The 19,723-nt window shown below is 53.4% G+C and overlaps 1 protein-coding gene across 2 annotated transcripts in view; it reads left to right on the forward strand.

Moving 5' to 3' along the window:
• Window positions 1-17,419, forward strand: part of RRP12 (ribosomal RNA processing 12 homolog) — a 29,053-nt gene extending 11,634 nt beyond the window's left edge. For both annotated transcript variants that reach the window (XM_033130904.1, XM_033130905.1), the window contains 21 exons: window positions 858-1,000; window positions 1,236-1,357; window positions 2,284-2,348; window positions 2,437-2,599; window positions 3,010-3,164; window positions 3,432-3,499; window positions 4,068-4,161; window positions 5,127-5,285; window positions 5,406-5,486; window positions 5,696-5,801; window positions 6,024-6,131; window positions 6,604-6,761; window positions 8,162-8,253; window positions 8,466-8,621; window positions 8,712-8,884; window positions 9,075-9,206; window positions 11,694-11,743; window positions 14,117-14,189; window positions 15,693-15,760; window positions 16,065-16,147; window positions 16,923-17,419. In XM_033130904.1, coding sequence (XP_032986795.1) covers window positions 858-1,000; window positions 1,236-1,357; window positions 2,284-2,348; window positions 2,437-2,599; window positions 3,010-3,164; window positions 3,432-3,499; window positions 4,068-4,161; window positions 5,127-5,285; window positions 5,406-5,486; window positions 5,696-5,801; window positions 6,024-6,131; window positions 6,604-6,761; window positions 8,162-8,253; window positions 8,466-8,621; window positions 8,712-8,884; window positions 9,075-9,206; window positions 11,694-11,743; window positions 14,117-14,189; window positions 15,693-15,760; window positions 16,065-16,147; window positions 16,923-17,025 — 2,352 coding nt within the window. In that variant the 3' untranslated portion in view covers window positions 17,026-17,419. The remainder of the gene's footprint in view (window positions 1-857; window positions 1,001-1,235; window positions 1,358-2,283; window positions 2,349-2,436; window positions 2,600-3,009; window positions 3,165-3,431; window positions 3,500-4,067; window positions 4,162-5,126; window positions 5,286-5,405; window positions 5,487-5,695; window positions 5,802-6,023; window positions 6,132-6,603; window positions 6,762-8,161; window positions 8,254-8,465; window positions 8,622-8,711; window positions 8,885-9,074; window positions 9,207-11,693; window positions 11,744-14,116; window positions 14,190-15,692; window positions 15,761-16,064; window positions 16,148-16,922) is intronic.
• The last annotated feature ends 2,304 nt before the right edge of the window (window positions 17,420-19,723 follow it).

Raw genomic sequence — 19,723 nt, forward strand, 5'->3', positions numbered from 1 at the left:
GAGGAACAAGAAGACGGGCACCAGCCCCCCTCCCTACAACATGCTCACTAGTGTTGGCTGGACTTGATAGCTTTGAATAGGGAACCGATGTGATTCTCTCTCACCCCTAGCCCTTATCTTTTACTTTTTAAGTTTCTGGATTTTCTGTGAGTGGGTATAATGTGTTAAGCAGCCTTAGGTTCCAGGGAGGTGACTGGCCCAGAGTAAATCACCTAAGAATTGGGGATCCTCCCCAGCTCTGGTCCAGGCCCCAGACGTCTCATCAGCAGGCGGAGCAGCTCCGGGCCTCCCTCCTCCTGCCTTGTGGAGCCAGCCTCACTGACCCCTCCCACATTGCTGGTTGGAAGAAAGGAGCCAGCCTTGGGGGGGCCGGCTTTCTTGGGAGGCCTGGCTCGGGCCCTAAGAGATGAGGTTGGCAGACTTGCCTTCCTAGGAAAGGCCCATGAGGAGTGAGCCTCACAGGGGGACTCCAGGCTCTGGTGAACCAGAGCGGGCAGCTCTGTCTGGAGGGGCAGCTGGTCCTCAGGGCCTGCTAATTTGCCAGTTGTCACATGCAGGTCTGCCTTTGCCAGACCTCCCATTTTTCAAGATAAACTGGAAATCTACATTTGTGTATAAAATCTCCTGATTTTTGCATGTTATTAACTAGTGCAGAATTTGTTTTAATCTTGGGGCATTGGGGAGGACTCAGACATCAGTGGGTTGCATTTGGTTATTGGTTTGTGACCTCTGAACTAGCGCTTAACATGGGCCCACGCTCCGGACCTCATTCTCTTGCAGACTTCGGCTCAGACTCAGCACGGGTGCCTGCTCTGCGAGCATGTCTTAATGTACAGTCTCTTGTCTCTTTGCTCTAGTGCCTCCAATCCCTGTGTGACCTGCGCCTCTCCCCCCACTTCCCCCACACAGCAGCTCTAGACCAGGCAGTGGGGGCTGCGGTGGCCAGCATGGGACCTGAGGTGGTTTTACAGGCTGTGCCTCTGGAGATTGATGGCTCTGAGTAAGTGTGACCCTGGTGGGCTTCCGTATGGGCCCCAGGAAGGTCAGATGGCTTTCTGTCCCCCAGAAGGGTATCCACTCCTTCTGGTGAACTCCCTGTGTGCTGTGTAGGAGTCAGCAGGAGAGACCAGCGCAGGCTGGCGTGGCTGCTTGGCTCAGCAGGGGACTTTCTGTTGGGTGTGCTGCCCACCAGACTGTCACCTCTTCCTTACTGAGCCTTCCCTGCCTCCGCCCAGAGAGACTCTGGATTTCCCACGGAGCTGGCTGCTGCCCGTCATCCGGGACCATGTCCGGGAAACACGACTTGGTTTCTTCACCGCCTACTTCTTGCCCCTGGCTACCACCCTGAAGAGCAAAGGTACGGGACCCCCCGCAGTCCTGGAGGCTCAGCTGGAAGGGGTCGGGAAGAGCTCCTGGTCCTGCACTCCAGCCTTAGGATGTTCGGCAACCTCCCTCTGCCAAACAGGTGGCCAGCTAGTGCTTGTGCCTAACTCGGGGGCTGTCCCTCCCCTCTGCTCCGAGGCATGGAGCAGGACCCTGCCCCGTGGCGGCAGACACTGGCCTCCTCTCCCACTAAGGAAATGGATAAGTAGACAGCAGTTTATGTGTTTGCAGAGATGTTCCTACCAAAAACTCTGAAACTACCTACGCGTCCCTCAGCAGGGCTTTGGGGAAGTTAGTTATGGAAAAGCCCACGGTGGGACATAATGTGGTCCTTGTAAAGACAGAAAGAGACCTTATGTGCGGGTGTTTAGTAGATGGGGAGGTGAACAGATTAGATTCAAATCTCAGCTCTGCCATGCCACAGTTTGGTGACTTTGGGCAAGTTTATTCAACTTCCGGGTCTGCTCCTCATCTGTAAAATGAGGACAATAATTGTGATATCATGAAGGTTAAATGAAAGAATCACGTAAGTGCCAATTATGCAGCCTGGCACGTAGAAGTTGTTCAATAAACGTTGCCAACTTAATTGTCAAGTAAAAACAAGGTTTCAGAACAATATACGTATGGTACAATCCTGTTTATATTTTTAAAAGTGTATGTGTTTAAAGAAATATAAGAAAGTCAAAAGAGACAGTGGCCATTCCCGGGGGAGTGAGGTTATGGGAAGACATCCCCTTTCTGTTTTATAGAAGTCTTTTTAGGTTTTCAGAAGGAAGTTTCAATCTATTGTGGGGGAGAAATCACCCATATTCTCATCTGGGCTTTTGGTTTTGGTGAAAATGCGTCGTGGTGGCCAGAAGGGTGCTCAGGGTCATACTGTGTCCTTGTGTCACACTCCAGCAATGGACCTGGCCCAAGCGGGCAGCACGGTGGAGTCCAAGATCTATGACACGCTGCAGTGGCAGGTAAGGGGTCACTTGGGATGTGGGTGGGACAGTGTAGGGGTGCAGTTTGCTGGATGTCACTCTCCTTTACTGTCCTCTCCCTCCCCAGATCTGGACCCTCCTGCCTGGGTTCTGCACGAGGCCAACAGATGTGGCCACCTCCTTCAAAGGGCTGGCACGGACGCTGGGCACAGCCATCAGTGAGCGCCCAGACCTGAGGGTCACTGTGTGCCAGGCCCTGCGCACCCTCATCACCAAGGGCTGTGAAGCAGGTACGTGTGGGCTGTGGGGTCAGGAGCTGGTGGGAGGATGGCTGCAATGGCTCGGGTCCCCGACCCCATCTCCTGGCCTGCTATGGCTTATTGCTGAGCCGTGATTATCCTTTGCAAGGACCTGGGCTTCTGCTGGGGATCCAAGGATGCCGAAAATGGCCCCTTGTCTCTCTCTGCTCCCAATGTGCTGCCAGCTGTGAGGAGTTACCTAATTGGTGTTGATCGGAGCCGTGGAGGAGTATAGACCACGGTGGCACCTAGTTCTCTGTGCTCTAGCCTCAGCCTCTCCTATCCCAGAGAAGCCACATATCCATGGTCCTGTCATGGGTCCCCCAAAAGGATGCCTCTGGGCTACAGCCCAGCAGGTTCAACTCCTGCCCCTTTTATGTAAACTGTGGTCCTCCTGCCAGAGGCCGACCGAGCCGAAGTGAGCCGCTTTGCCAAGAACTTCCTGCCGATCCTTTTCAACCTGTATGGACAGCCTGTTGCAGCTGGGGACACCCCAGCCCCTCGCCGGGCCCTGCTGGAAACCGTCAAAACTTACCTCACCATTACTGAGCCTCAGGTGAGCTGGCACACGGGGAGGTGGCACGTGTAGGGTTGGGTGTATTGGAAATGCCGAGAACTTACCCACCAGGCCTCACTTGGGCCTCGGCCACCTGGAGAACAGGTGACCAGATAACCAGCGGTGGCGGCTGGGCTGAGCTTGAGGCTTCTAAACAATGGGGGGGACGGGAGGCCGTGGGGAGAAGAGAGCGCAGTTCTGTGACCTGCCGCTGCTCTGTTTTCTCTCATCAATAACTCCCTCCTCTCATCCCTTTGGGGCTGCCAGTTGGTGAATGGTTTCCTGGAAAAAGCCAGTGAGAAGGTGCTCGACCCTGCTAGCTCGGACTTCACCAGGTAAAATGTACCACTTGAGCTGAGGCAGCCCAGGGTTCTAGAGGGTGTGCTTAGCAGAAGCCTGTGGATTATCCCTGGAATAATTCAGGAAAGACAAGGTATTGAATGTCCTCCAGTCTCTGTGAGGCCTGGCTGACTCCGCCTTCCTGGAGAGTCATAATAGTCTCCTAGGGAAGGATGAGGACCCTGGAGACTCAGCGCCTGGGTTCTAATCCCAGCTCTACTACCTACAGGCTGTGTGACCGTGGACAAGTTACTTACCCACTCTGTGCCTCTGTGTCATCATCTGTTCAAGGGACATGCTAACAGTACCGCAGCAGGGTTGCTGTGGGGGGTGAAGGGGTTAACACTGGTAAAGCACCTGGAATGGTGCCTGGTGCCTGATGAGTGCTTGATTTGGTACAAGCTCTGATTATCATTCATGGGCCCCTTCAAGGTGCTTGTGCTTCTCACCCTCACTTCTCCCACCTGCCTCCCACCTGCCCCATACCTGATAGACATAACACTGGGAGTCTGTGCCCTTCTCTAGCCCTTGCTAAGCTCCCTGGTCTCCTGTCCTGCCGAGCAGGTTATCTGTCCTGGACCTGGTCGTGGCCTTGGCTCCTCATGCTGATGAAGCTCCCATCAGTAAGCTGTACTCCACCATCCGGCCCTACCTAGAGGTGAGCCCCAGGGCTGGGATCCCCCACAACCACACTTGTGGGAGAAGGGGACTCCTTGGAAAGGTGGGCCCTGTCTCTGGTCTTCAGCCCTTGCTGCTGCCCGAGATTAGGGCTTCATCTGCTTTCTCGTGGTGTGGCTGCCCTTTGTACCCTGTTTAGGCCATCTGTCATATAGGTGACTAAAATGCATAGCCGTGTTCAGGCCTGACCTGCTGAGAAGCCATACTCGTTCGCCTGGCTTGTCCCCTGGGCCGTTTTAACCTGGACTAATCTTCATTCCAGTCACTCCCCTCCCTCTTTTACTCCCTCATCCCTCCACCACCACTCCGGCCTCATTAAGCTGTTTCAAGAGTTACAGATATAATGGGCCCCTGTAGTGCCTTTGCACATGCGAGGTCTGCTGCCTGACGTGCTGTGGCTGGCTACCAGGCCAACTCAGGCCAGCAGAGCTGTCACCACTGCGACAGTTTAATAAGCAGTTACCCAACCGTGTGAGAAGTGGTCTGGGGTAGAACATGCAGGCGACCCGGAAGTCTAGGGAAGAGCCACCTAACTGCAGGAGAGGTGTCCAGGGGGAGTGGCAGGGAGCACAAGGAATTAGGCAAAAAAGGAGAGAAAGTAGAGTGCTCCAGTAGAAAGGTGAGCGTGCACACAGCCTTGGCACATTCCAGGCACTGCGAGTTCGCTGGCATGAGCGGTACTGACAAGTGGGCCAGTGGAATGGACCAGAGCTCTGGGTCGGCATCTCCCCACGGCATCCCTGCCTGACAGAGTTAGCCTCTGGCCTGCAGACTCTGCCAGCTCTCTCATCAGACCTCATGAGTACTAGGAGACGGGGCCAGCTTCTCTGAATCCCCTCCAGTGCTGGCCCGTTAATGGTGACTGCTCTGGGACTGTCATTAGACGGGTGGTGGACTCCCAGTTCGCCCTCTTCACCCATCCCTGTTCCCCATGTGCCCTCCCAGAGCAAGGCCCATGGGGTACAGAAGAAGGCCTACCGCGTGCTGGAGGAGGTGTGTGCCAGTCCCCGGGGCCCCGGGGCCCGCTTTGTGCAGAGCCACTTGGACGACCTGAAGAAGACCCTGCTGGACTCTCTGCGGACCACTTCCTCACCTGCCAAGAGGGTAAGGATTCCAGAGGGCAGGTAAATGACGCCAGGAAAGGACCACGTGGAGACGCTCAGGGGGCTTCAGGGACTGGGGTGGCTTTGAGGGGTCCCCATCGTTGTCCCTTCTGCCCTGCAGCCCCGTTTGAAGTGCCTCATACATATTGTGAAGAAGCTCACAGCTGAGCATGAGGAGTTTATCACTGCCCTCGTCCCAGAGGTGAGGGGTTGCAGGCGTGTGTGTTGGGGAGTTCCTTGGAGTGTGGCTCCTAAAGGCCTGTCAGGATCAGGGGACGGCACTACTGGATGTGGGGATGGACTTGATTCATGGCCCGGGGGCAGGAGTGCTCCTACCTACACCTTCTGCCTCGGCCACCAACCCCGGCGTGGCCAGCTGGGGAGGACGTGCTCATGGCGCTATCTGGGCAGGTGATCCTGTGTACCAAGGAGGTGTCGGTGGGTGCTCGGAAGAATGCTTTCGCCCTGCTGGTGGAGATGGGCCACGCGTTCCTTCGGTTTGGCCCAAGCCAGGAAGGTGAGGCTTGGGTCATGCAGGACGGGGGTGGATGTTCTGCTCCGAGGCCTGCGGGGAGTACCTTGAAACCACTGGTCAAAGAGAAAAGGTAGAGAGCGCTGTCTGGCTCTGGACCTGGCAGCCTGCTCCTCTCTGGCTGGAACCCCCGCCCCGCTGGGCCCGAGATGCAGTGTGTGGGCTGAGCTCTGCTCTGCTGCGACTTCTCTCCCGTCTTCCCCCCAGAGGCCCTGCAGCGCTACCTCATCCTGATCTACCCTGGCCTTGTGGGCGCCGTCACCATGGTCAGCTGCAGCATCCTGGCCCTGACCCATCTCCTTTTCGAGTTTAAAGGTAAATCTGACTTCCTTGAAGGTCTGGGAAGCCCTCGGGGTAGGAAAATGCCCAGTAGGGTGGCTACTAGACAGAGGAAGGAAGAAAAGCTGGAGCCAAGCCCAGCTGCTTCCCATCTTCTTTGCTGCCCAGCTAGGCCCTCCCACTTCCCGGCAGCTAGCTCACATCCCATTCTCAGAGTGGACCGGAGGAGGTAGGTCCCGTGCCCGATTTCCGTCCTGGTTCTGCCTCTTACCAGCAAGTTTACACGTCTCCTCAACATGACTCTCTTACCTCTAAAAATGGGGGCAAAAAATAGCACCTCCTCCTAGGGTGGTTGAAGGACCAGAGGAGATATTCCATGAAAGTGACCAGACCCGTGCCGGACACACGAAAATCCCCAAATGTTAGCTCCCACTCTTGTGACCTGGCAAGGTGTTGAGTGTGGATGGGGTTCTGGGTGTCTCTGACAGTGGCTCTCTGTCCACCACAGGTCTGATGGGGGCAAGCACGATAGAGCAGCTGCTGGAAAACGTGTGCCTGCTCCTGGCCTCCCGCACACGGGATGTGGTCAAGTCAGCGCTGGGCTTCATCAAGGTGGCGGTGCTTGTCATGGACGTGGCACACCTGGCCAAGCATGTGCAGCTGGTGGTAAGTGCCCACCTTCCCTTCATTGGGTGGCACCATGGCCTCTGAGGTGCTGTCATGGAACCAGTGAGTCTCGAGGCCAGCAAATTTCAAACATTTTTAACTACTATCTTGTGCAACAGAAGGTCATGCAGGAGCCCTGGAAGGGACGAGTAGGGAACACCCACGTGGTAGAGACAAGGGAAAGGCACAGTGGCCAGGCTGCCTCTTGTCACCCCCGTGACCCCTGCACAGAAGCAAGGGCTCTGTAGGGCAGAGGCCAGTGGGCAGGGCCACCCCTCATTTTACAGATAGGGAAACTGAGGCCAGAGGTTTCCCCAGGTCACAGTGCTAGTGAGAGGAGCCCTGGGAACAGAACCCAAAGCTCAGGACTAACTCTGGGCTCTGCCTGGCAGGGCCCTCATCTCACGTTTCCCCCCTTTTGCATTTTGATTTTCTGGGTTTGAGAAGGCTCCTCTGGAAGCCCCTGCTGGGCTGCAGAAGGGCCCAAAGAGCCCTCTGGTATTGGGTCCCTGGCCCACTTCAGCCAGGCATGAGGTGTGCAGCAAGCTGGGACTATCTTTCAAACCCTCTGTCTACCGCACCCACTGCCTCAGTTTCCCACTTCCTGCTGGATTCAGTCTCATCAGACCTCCAGGTCCCTCTTGCCTATCACTTTTGAGTCTGTCCTTAGGTCAAAACAAGGAGGGGCAGATGAGAGTCAGGATAACCTGTCCCCGCCCTCCAATTCCAAAGCCTGCAGCCTACCTAGAGACCACAGGTGGGAGAACAGCCAGAGCGGAGATCCGTTCTGAAATTATTAGAATTGACAAAAGTCTTTCACCCCAGCCCCTTTGGGTGATGAGATACTGCAGATATCTGCCACCCACACGTTTCCCAAACCAGGCTGCATGAAGGCTTGAGAGCAGTTCAACCAGAGATTAATGCAGGGTGATAGAAGTGACATAGAACAAAGAGAAACCTGGTGGTGTTGGGGGCAAAGTGTGAGCCTTGGAGTTAGATCTGGGCTAACTCCTGCCTTTGTGGCCATTCAGCAGCCACTTAACTCTGTGCCTCAGTTTCCTCATCTATAAATTGGGGATGATGATAGTCTCTGCCTCACTGGATTGTTCTAAGGATTCGATGAGCTAATGCACGTAAGGTGCCAAACACTGTTCAAAGGACTGTAAAACTAGTCTTGGCAGGGTGGTCGGGGATTGTCACAAAGGGGGGTTTAGGGGAAAGATGGGAGCTACCCAGACTCTGGAGCCTGATTGCACCAAGGGCTGAGGCAGGAACAGGGCTGTTCTTGCCCTCACCTCTTAGCTGGGCCTGGTCCTGCTGTGTCCCTGCTCTGGACAGCAGTGAGGGGCCAGGCAAGGTGGAAGGCCTCCCTTCCGAAACCCTGGTACTCCACCCTGCAGATGGAAGCCATTGGGAAGCTTTCAGACGATATGCGGCGGCACTTCCGTATGAAGCTTCGGAACCTGTTCACCAAGTTCATCCGCAAGTTTGGGTCTGTGCACTGAATGGGGTGGGGTGGCGGGAACAGAGGAGCAGTTGAAGGGTTTCCATACCACCAGGGACCCTGCAGAGAAGGGGCTGCGCGGGGGGTGGGGGTGAGGGGGGGCAGGTCCCTCCCCTGTGGCTGGAAGGGCTCTGGCGGAACACCTGACTAGGTAGCGCTCTCTGGCCAGTGCGCCTCAACGCACATCACTGTGCCCTCAGGTTTGAGCTGGTGAAGAAGCTGCTGCCTGTGGAGTACCACAAAGTCCTGGTCAACATCCGGAAAGCTGAGGCCCGGGCCAAGAGGCACCGCGCTCTGAACCAGGCGGCTGAGGAAGAGGAAGAGGAGGAAGAGCCCGCCCAGGGCACAGGTGACAGGTGAGACGTGTGTGTGGAGTGTGCCCAGGCAGGGCCCAGCTGCCCCGCCTCTCCCGGGAGCCTGCTGACGTGGGGCTTGTCTGTGCTCAGCATCGAGGAGATTTTGGCCGACTCCGAGGACGAGGACAGTGAGCAGGAGGAAAGGAGCCGGGGCAAGGAGCAGCGGAGGCTGACCCGGCAGCGGAGCCGGGCCTGGCTGAAGGAGGGTGGTGGGGACGAGCCCCTCAACTTCCTGGACCCCAAGGTGGCCCAGCGAGTCCTAGGTGAGCAAGAAGCAGCTGGCCTTGCTGACTTCCACGTGGGCTCCTGGGCACCCCTCACCCGCACACATGCGCATCGCTGTGCTTCAGACACCCGTCCAGGGCACAGAGCCGGGCTGGGTGGTCATGATGAGGGTGTGAGTGGGTTAGGACTGGCCTTCCACCTCCTCACTGCCCGACTCTGCCACACCAGCCACACAGCCTGGGCCTGGCTACGGCAAGAAGAAGGACCATGGCTTCAAAGTGAGTGCCGATGGCCGGCTGATCATCCGGGAGGAGGAGGATGACTCTGCCACCACCAAGATGGAAGAGGAAGGCACGAAAGGTAGGGCCGCCGCCCACTCGGGGAATGCAGCTGTTTCTGGGCTGGGCCACGGCTGCACTTGCCTCTTCATTCATTTACTCATTTGTTCATTCACTCATTCATGACCGTTTGTTGGAGAACCGCAGGTCAAAACAGATCTGAGGAGCTCGTATCTAAGGCAACTTGCTCAAACTTACTGATTTTCTCAAACTTTTTTGACCACATTAAGAAAACTTTTAATGTTGTAACCCAATGTTGTATACGATTCTTCTATAATTCATACAAAACTTTCAAAACACACTACTTCCCCTTACCATGTGCAGTGCACTTTGTTGGTCACTATTTTGTTACGTTTCTCTCCTTCTCCTCCTCCTTTTTTTCGGAGGCCCAGACTCTCATTTAGAGGTGGAAAGAGCCAGACTCAGACACTCCCCATCCCCCGATTCCATTGTCTCCTGTTGTCTAGGAGCCACTCAGGTGTAACACCTCCGAGTCCTATTTCGGTTTCTGCAATCTCTCTGCGTGTGTCATCCATCAGATCACAAAAGCCCAGGTCTTCTAAGATGTGCCTGTCTTCCTCTCTCGTTTGGTTCCCACTGCCACGGTCCCTGCACCACTGACTCACTGCAGCCTCCTGACCAGTGCTTTCACACTGCTCCTGCCCCTCACTTACCAGCCGTGTGACTGTGGACAATTGACTTAACCTCTCTGTGCCAAAATGGGTATAATACCAGTACCTGCATCAGAGGGTTGTTGTGAAGATGAAACAGGTAACCTGAAGACCACACGCACAGCAGGGTAGAAATGTGATGACACTGTTTCCTGACCTGGCCTTGCCACTGCTGCCCTCACCTTTGAAAATTCCTGTCTCCTTGCTCCCTTCCTGATGCTGAAAACACCCTTCCCCTCTCCTTCTGCCTCCCAAACCCTCCCTGCTCTTTAACGTCCAGCTCAAGTCCTTCTTTGTGGCCTTTCCACTGCCCTTCAGTCTTCATGCCTTGTTCCCTCAGAATTCCCAGCAAGCCCAGGAGACTGCCCAGTCTTCAGCGTTTAGTCCCATGCTCTCTTGTGATGTTTGGTTGTTGATTGACTTTTCTTGAGTTTGTCTTCCCTCCAACTAGTCAGGTTCATACTTTTTTTGTTTAATACATTGATAGCTTTTTTAAAAATTATGTAAAATACACATAACAAAATTTGCCACCTTAACCTCTTTTAAGTGCACAGTTCAGTACTGTTAAATACAGTCACATTGATGTACAACTAATCTCCAAACTTTTCATCTTGCAGACCCGAAACTCTGAGCACATTGAACAGCTCCCCATACCCCCTCCCCCACCCGACAACCACCGTTCTACTTTCTGTCTCTATGAATTTGAATTTGAATGTGAATCTAGGCCTTTTTTTTTTTTTTTTTTTTAAAGATTTTGTTGGGGAAGGGGAACAGGACTTTATTGGGGGACAGTGTGTACTTCCAGGACTTGTTTCCAAGTCAAATTGTCCTTTTGATCTTAGTTGTGGAGGGTGCCATTCAGCTTCAAGTTGTTGTCCTTTCCGTCTTAGTTGTGGAGGGCGCAGCTCAGCTCCAGGTCCAGTTGCCATTGCTAGTTGCAGGGGGCACAGCCCACCATCCCTTGCGGGAGTCGAACCAGCAACCTTGTGGTTGAGAGCCCGCGCTCCAACCAACCGGGAGGCAGCTTAGCTCAAGGTGCCGTGTTCAATCTTAGTTGCAGGGGGCGGAGCCCACCATCCCTTGTGGGACTCGAGGAATTGAACTTGCAACCTTGTGTTTGAGAGCCCCCTGGCCCATGGGGGAATCGAACCGGCAGCCTTCGGAGTTAGGAACATGGAGCTCTAACCGCCTGAGCCACCAGCCTGGCCCCTAGGCCTATTTTTTTAATTGGGTTGTTTGATTTTGTTGTTGAGTTGTAGAGGTTCTTTATATATTTGGGATGTTAACCCTTTATTAGATGTATGATTCGCAAATATTTTCTTCCATACTGTAGGTTGCCTTTTCAGTCTTTGATGTGTCCTTTAACACAGAGAAATTTTAAAATGTTAACATCGTCCAATTTATTAACGTAGAACCAATTTGTTGGTTCCAACTTCTTTCTATCCCCACACAGTGCTCAGCACATATAGGGCGAAAAAATGGTTTCTAAGGAGGAGAATAAAGCAGTCCTCCTGGCGAAGTGGAGTGAGGCTGTGGAGTGCCTGGCTCCCCAGGAAACCTGGGGCTTTCTTAGAATCGCAAAGAAAGCTGTATTTACCTCAGAAGTGGGATCACCACTTCCTTCCGGGGCTGCTGTCCCTGGGACGGAGGATGGGAAGGAGAAAGGGTCAATGTTCAGGGGTCTTGTCTCCCACAGTAGGACACGGGACTTGGGGGCTGGTGTTGGCAGCTCCCTCAACCTGATGAGCCAGGAGGAGGCTGGATGAAATTTGGGTGGGCTTTGGGAAAATAGGGGCCCTCCCTGAGTGCTCACAGGCCTCTCTTCCTTTTGGCTGCAGGGGAGGATGAAGAGATGGCTGACCTGATGGAAGACTTGGGCGTCAGGAGTGTGAGTAATTCCTGCTGACGGGGGCCCAGGCCCTCAGACCTAAGCCTTGGGGCTGACAGCTTCTTACTCGCTCATCTGTGCTGCTTCCTAACTGCTCAGTGGAGCCTCAGGGATGTACACGGCAGGCAGTCCATGGGGTATGGCAAGTGTGTGCCAGGGTCAGTGGCATGGCTGACCACCCTGTGGGGCGGGAGGGCGCTTGGCTCCCTCTGAAGCACCTGGGGCTGCCTTCAGTGTTGGCTGGGTTGTCCAGCTGAAGAAGAAAGACAAAGCTCCTCGTCTCTCCACGAGGGCATGTGCTATGTAGTTTGCAAGGGCAACAGCTGGCTTGCACGCTCCAAGGAGTAAGCTCCCACCTGGGTGGGGGCGTCCACCATTGAGGGGTACTGAGGGCCTCCACGAGTTACCTCATCTAATCCTCAGAGGATGTGGGGACTATTTGTCATCCTCATTTCCAGAAGGGCTCATGAAAGATAAGTAACCTGCCCAAGGTCATCGGGGTTATAAATGTGTCTGTCTCCAGGCCCAGACTGCTGAACCCAAATCCTGGCTTGTATGTAAAGTATGTGACACTTAATGACACTAACTAAGTGGTGTGGTATTCTTATTATTACTGCATTTTTCCTGGAAATCTTTTCTGGCCAGAGCCTCCCTGGTTGTTACAGCACATCTTCACATGTGGCTTTGTAGTCCCTCTGCAGCCTACTCTTGTTGCTGGCCAGGGAGAGCTGACCACGCTCCTCCAAGGATGGCCCGTAGTTTGGCACAGCAGGACTGGGGCGCCTTGTCTCAAAGCATTGAGAGGGAGCCGGGCTGGCCACACTCCACAGTTGGCTCATGGCAGATCATCACCTGCCATCGAGAACCCCAGGGGCTTTTTTGCATGGCAGTTGCTAAATCCTACTCCTCTGCCCACAGTTATGGCAGCATTAAAATGCTGGGGTACATGTCACAACCGCAGTTGCCAGTGGGCAGAGCTGGTGCCAGATGCCAACTGAACCAAGAACAAACTGAGCCATCACCCTCTGTGATGCAGCCCAAGTCTCATTTCCAGCCAGTTTCTGTTTCTCCACTAGGAGCCCATTCTGCGAGGCCTCAGCCAACAGAATTGGGTGCCCCCATTCCCCCAAAGTACCCTGTGTATGTTCCCTTTACCTGGCCTGTAAGCCAGTCAATGCTCCTCAGAGTGGGGGCCTGAAGCCCCCACCTCAGGATTCCCCTGGGGAACGTGCACCTCAGGAACCTAGTTTGACCAGGTTTCCCAGGCAGTGTGGCTGGCACAGACCAGTGTGGCAGTGAGAGCCCTGTGATCGAAGGTCTCCTGCACAACGTCCCTCTGCCTGGCCTACTTGTCACCTTGTAGGCTCCGATCGCCCGGTGCGCTAGGCTGCTGTCAGGCCTGCCTCTCCCGCTTGAGCCTGACACGACGCTGGCATGTAGTAAGTGCTGAGTCGCTTCCTGTTGGATGTCATTGGGCGGGGTGACCTGTCCCATTGTCCTGTGCTCACAGCTCTGGGAACGGTAGCATTGTTGAGGAGCTGTGCTGACGCGCACAGGGGTCTCCCACCTGTCGGAGAGCCCCTGGAGCATGGGAACTACGTCCTGTCTCCTGTGTCCCCAGGGCCTAGCACTTACCGCGTTTCCCCAAAAATAAGACCTAGCCGGACAATGAGCTCTAATGCATCTTCTGGAGCAAAAATTCAAATAAGACCCAATATTATAGTATATTATATATCATATCATATCATATCTTATAGATAATATTGTATTATATTAATTAAAGATCCGGTCTTAATTTACTATAAGACCCAGTTTTATTCACTATAAAATAAGGTCTTATTTTACTTATTTTACTATATTAATTTTTGCCCCAAAAGACATATTAGAGCTGATGGTCCGGCTAGGTCTTATTTTCGGGGAAACAGGATAGTAGGGAGTCAGTGAGCGTTTGACTAATGGAGAAGGTGAAGTGGCGTTCATTTGAGGCAAAGAACTGGTAAAGCTGTTCTTTCCAAAGAGGCCGGGATCTCATTTTCCCTGCTTGGAAGACGGGCTAAGCCGAGGTCAGCGTGGCCAGATGGGCGCTTGGAGCCCTGTGGAGGGAGTTCAGTGTGAAGAGGCAGAGCAGTGGGCAGCTGAGACAAGCTCAGCCCTGAGGACCTGGGCTGGAACCTTGCTTCCGCACTGCCTCGCTGTGTGATCTTGGATGGTTACTTGCCCCCTCTGAGCCTTAGTGTCCTCATCTGTAAGTAGGGGATCAAGTGCTTGGCAGAGGGCCTTTCCCGCTAATGCAGCTTATGACTACTTTTACTGTTACCACTAGTGAGGATGGTCATGTCCGTTTGTTCACAAACTTTGCTTACCTCTTTATAGAAAAAACCCCAGAAGCTCAAGCATCAGAAAGAGCCTGACGATGAGGAGCTGGAGATGCCCCCTCAGTACCAAGGTGAGGCTTCTACTCTTCACCTTTGAAACTCTGTCACCTGCATTAGGCAGGGTTTTGCAGGCAGAGCCAACAGGTTACACGGCCTGGTTGCACTTAGTTGGCACTAGCAAAGACTGGCTGATATGTCACCCAGGACTGGGCTGGAAGCCAAGAGGGTCTGAGGATGAGGAAGAGCCTGGGGCTTAGGAGAACTGTGCTCAGAACCCCCAGCCCTCTGGGGAACCCCTGAGCCCCATCTCTTCCCTACCCACCCAGGCCTTCCGTGAGGCTTGCAGCTGCCCCTTCTGCTGGGAGCTGTCTGCCTGTCTTGTCTGGTCCTGAGTCAGGCCGGGTTTGGCCTGTGTTGAGGGTGGCAGTTGGGAGGGTTAGTACTGGGCCTGCCCAGGGAATTCCCCTGTATACCTTCGTCCCTGTCCCCAGGCTGTTCTTCTCCCCAGAGCAGCTGCTAGAGGTACCAAGGTGGCTGCCCAAAGCCAGGGAACGCCTCTGTCACCTCACCTCTGCCTCCTTCCCCTCAGGGCAGCCCTGCAGGGCCCCTGCCCCCAAGCCCTGGCAGCAGAGCCCTTGTTATGCATGTGGAGGTCCAGGGGCTCCTATGGGAAGTGCCTGCTCCCAGTATCAGGATTCCATGTTTCCTCAGAGCTCCCTGGCACCCTAAGCCAGCTGGAGAGCCTTGTGGCTCCTTCTCCTTTTGTGGTCCCCAGGCCAGGGCCCACCTCACCTATTTCACTCCGAGATGGTGTGGTGCAGAAGCCGATGATGCAGCAGGAGGCCTGGGTTCAGGATTGCTTGCCCAGCTGCTCTTAGGTCTGTGGCCTTTGCCCAGTCATACTGCCTCTCTGAGCTGCTAGCTTCTCACCTGTAAAAGGGATTCATCTGGGTCACTTCAGAGAGTCCTCCTGAGTCACCATTGTAGGATTCCATCCACACTGTGTTCACGTCCAGGTAGAAATGACACTGACTTTGGAAACATCCTGATCTCTCTAAGCTGCAGTGTTCACATCTGGATGGTGGAGTAAGAGCTCCCGTTCTCACAGTGTTGATGTGAAGCTTGAGTGAGAGAAAGCCTATAGTGCCTCATTTTACAGATAAGGTTTAGAGGCTCCTGAACATTAATAGACTTGCCTGAGGTTGCAACTGGGAGTTGAACCCGGGTCTGTCTGACTTCATAGCCTGTGTTCTTTCGCCTATTCTTTCCTAGAACAAGTGGAACAAAAACAGAATGTGGTGTATTTTATGTTAATGGAGAATATATATGTTCCCAGAGGTCACTGGTAGGTCTCTGTGGGCTCGGATCAGTCTGAGGAGCCCGTGGTCTGTCAAGTCAGTGGACAGTCCTTTCTCAAGAAAGGTCTTTGTCCTTGGTTGGTAAGGGACAGAGCCAGGTCCCTGGCCATGACCTGTCTCCCCAGCAGCTCTCCGAACAGAAGGTGCCCAGTGCCTTTTCCTAGGAGGAGGCTGCCCTGGCTTTGCCTGACTCGTGGCTTCTGTTTTCTTCTCTAGCTGGAGGCTCTGGCATCCATCGCCCTGTGGCCAAGAAGGCTACACCTGGGGCTGAATACAAGGCCAAGGTAAGAGTTGCAGGTGGGGGCAAGGGGTCTCCTGGCAGAAAGTCTGGGAAAGGGCGGGGCAGTTGTGCCCATCACTGTCCTAGAGAGACACCTTTATGGAGCAGACTGAGGGGCACACGGAGGTCATGTTAGCATCTAAAGTCCAGGCCTCTGTTGGATGGCCTTCCAGAGCCACGGAAACGGGTGTCACCTGAGGCAGAGAATGAGGGGAAGGGAGTTTGTGCAGGGCCTGCCTATCGAGTCAGAGGAGGGGATGGAGGGGAACCCCGTACTCCTAGCTGACTCTGTTTCTCTGGATGAGCAGAAAGCAAAGGGTGACGTGAAGAAGAAAGGTCGGCTCGACCCCTATGCCTACATCCCCCTGAATCGAACCAAGCTCAACCACAGGTATGGTGCCGTGCAGGGGGGGTGGGGGGCGTAGGGCGGGGAGCTGTGCTGGGGGTGGGGGGGCCTTATACTCATTAAACTCTCCACTCAGTTGCTCAATGTCTCTTCCAGTTTTATTTTGTCAACTTTTTTTCCCCTTTCTTCTGACTCGCCCCCTTTTCCCCCCCCCCGCTTTGGGTTCAAGCCCTTGTTTCTCAGTCTAGTTGTGTAGGACACAGCTCCCTGGCCCATGCTGGTATCATGAGCCTTGTGCCCCCCCGCCGCCAGGCAGTCAGTCACCAGTCATTGGTCAACCCCTCATGGCAGCTCACAGCAGCAGCACACAGCAGCCCACGATGGTTGCCGGCCACTCACATTGGCCTCTGGCTGCTCACGGCAGCACACAGCAGCCCACGACAGCTCATGGCAGCCCAGCTCCAGGGAGAGCTATTGTTCACGATTTTAGCTATTGAGAGCGCCGCTCACTGGCCTATGTGGGAATCGAACCAGTGACCTCGGCATTAGGAGCAGGGCTCTCCAACCACCTGAGTCACCGGGCCGGCCCCTGTTTTGGTACTTTTTAACATGCACCTTCATGTAGTTGGTATTAACATGTATTGTGAACTTGAACTGCTCTTTTAAACATGATAGGTCTGCCCTGAACCTGTGCTACCACCACCGGGCAGCACTCTTGCTCCATTCCTGCTGCTGTGGGGAGGGCCGTCTTTTGACATTATGGGAAGGGGGGCCGCCTGTTCTCAGTGAGATGTGACCCTTTTGTTCCTTGTCCCTGCAGGAAGAAGATGAAGCTGCAGGGACAGTTCAAAGGCCTGGTGAAAGCTGCTCAGCGGGGGTCTCAGGTGGGACATAAGCTCCGCAGAAAGGATCGGAGGCCCTGATCCCCAGGGCCGCCAGGCCTGCTCTGTGGCCCAGCCTGAGGCTCCTTTTCAGCCCCCAAGCTGTCTTGACACCAGCTCAGTGCTTCAGTCTGTGTGGCAGAGCCTGGACTCAGAAGGACTTGTTGGAACCAGGGCACAATTCCCACAGATGCCTAGGATTTTGGGAGTTCCAAACAGGAATCGCCTTTAGAGACGTCCCAGGGGCCTGGAGATGGGAATGTGGCCCCAGTGCCAGTGTGGCGGCTGTGCCTTCCGCCCGTGGCCGTGTGCAACAGAGTAGACGGTCTTCCGTTTGCTCCAGCTGCATATAGCCGCGTGGCATTCTCAGACTGGCTCACGTCTGGGTATGTGAGATTTGCTGTGACCAGACGTAGAATAAACATGCACCACCATGCGTTGTTCTTAGAAACACTGTGTTACATCGCCTGCCCCCCCTTCAGGGACAAGAAGCATCTGGTCATTGGCAAGAGTGGCTTGACTCCTTCCTCTAGTCCCGGCACCCAGTCTGGGGCATAGCCTGATAGCCCTCGGTCAGGTTTTGGATCTTGCTGAGGGACACCCACCTGTGTCATGAGATCTCCCAGACTTCACTTTATGGTCCCAGTGAGAAGGTGACATTTGGGGGATCAGTGGACGTTCCAGGGCTGCTCTGTGGAGCTGTGATTGAGCGCCAGGGACTCGGGCTGGTAAGGGGGCGCTGCACTGCCTGCCCCTGGCCCCGAGTTTCTCCCAGCATCTTTGTTCGTGGATTAACAGTGTGTACTGAGTGCCTCCGTGTGCCAAGCACTGCCTGGTCACCCACCTGGCTGATCCCACATTCTCTTCTTCCCAGACAAGTGGATCAAGTTGTGCTACAAAGAGCAGCGTGATTCCTACTGTTCAGCTTTGTTGGTCTGGAACAGAACGGAGTGGTGCAGACATCCTGTTGCCCTTCACATCGGTTGTCCCATCACCCCAGGGTATCCCTGTGTGTGCTCTCCCAGCAGGCATCAAGAAGGAAAGAACGCAGGGCTTTTCCACACCCCAAAATAGGAGGAATTGTGCTTTGTCCCCTGGTATGTGATTGACAGCTTTTCTCATCTCAGAATCTCCCCGTTTGAGATGAAACCACACACACTCCTTAATCGTTTCCATTCCAGTTTAATGCCCGTGGCTCTGACAATGCTCCCAGGAGGCCTTGTGCACCATTCCACTCATCCTCTAAGGGGACTCCAGTCTTGACTTGATCCATTGCTCCCAAATTAGGGCATTTCCTCTTGCTGATGTTGGGCTAGGAAGCTGGAGGAACCACACTTTGCCCAGAGGTGGCGCTATTTACACGTCTTATTCCCAGAAAGTCTGGATTGGAAGAGCAAGCAAGAAAGGTGGTCAAAAGGTGGTTATAAGAGATTTGCAAAGGGGTCTAACCATGACCCCCCTCATTACACTTCTGGATACAAGGTGGGTCAAATTAAGCCTATCCAGCTCTTTCCCATTTCATTTCTCAGGAAAGATTACCACAGGTAATCAGATTACCTAGCTACCACTAGGAAGCTGCGTGTAAGTAAGTATGGGTATAAGCCGATTGCCCAGTATTGATGTCTTTATAAAAAAAAAAAACTTTGAGGCCAATTTGCTTATTACAGCGTATTTTGCAAGGAGCTTTGTTTTCTTTGAAAGGTGGGAGTGGCAGATGACCTAAAAAGGTGGTGGTAGTGATGTGGGAACGTGATATTCTTTTGGAAGTAGACTTCAAATGCAAATGATCTTGATAGCAAGACAAGAGTTAATCTGTCCCAGAAACTTCAGGTGTTTGAAACATCTGTTATGAAAATCAGTGCTGCTTTTGTTCCAATAGTGGGTGTGAAGGAATTGGAAGTGTTCATCACAAGGCTTGTTCAATTTCAGGGCAACTGTAATGGTTGAGGAACTCCTCCAAGGTCCAGATTCACGACTTTCATTTCATTGTGCTTTTGGCAATGTCAGAAACCGAGGCTTCTTCAGCCTTTCTTTTCTGGGGTCTGTCCTCTCCTTGTTCTCAGAAATGGATGCTACCCGACAAAACCAAAACAGCAATCCTTGTGTTGGCCAAGGATGGGGTCAACATTGGGGATTTGCAAAGGCAATTTGCTCATGACACTTCTGGAGACAGGTGGGGCAGGTGAAACGAACCCTACCCCAGACAGCAGGCCTGGTGGTGACTCCGCACAGTTCATTCCTGCCAGTGGCTGTCTTATTAGATGTGCTATCTTATTTGCAAGCCTTCCTCAGTCCACATGTGTGATTATGTTTTTTTCTGTATTGTTTGCAACACGAAAGAAAATTAGGATATTCAAGTAGTCTCTGATTTCATTCTTCTTGGCTGCGTATGTTTCTTCAAAGGGTAACTTAGAAAATTGGAATGTATTTTACATTTCAATATAAAAGTAATAATTCACAGAACATTTGGAAAAAACAAAAGTAAAAGCAGGGGCTAGAATCCTTCCACCGTATTCTCAGTGTTAACCCTGTATATTTCATCCCTGCTTTCTTTTTTTTAATATACATGGCCCTTTTTTTTTGATACAAAAATAATTTTAAAATACAAGCTTATATTCTAAATTTGCACTTGGTTATCACACAGTGTTTTCCTAACGATGTACACATGTCAAAAACATTGATTTCAGTGGCCCGGCTTAAACATCTGCCCTGTGTAACTTGGCTCAGGTTATGTACAAAG

Source organism: Rhinolophus ferrumequinum, chromosome 16, assembly GCF_004115265.2.
Source record: "Rhinolophus ferrumequinum isolate MPI-CBG mRhiFer1 chromosome 16, mRhiFer1_v1.p, whole genome shotgun sequence".
Taxonomy (NCBI): Eukaryota; Metazoa; Chordata; class Mammalia; order Chiroptera; family Rhinolophidae; genus Rhinolophus; species Rhinolophus ferrumequinum.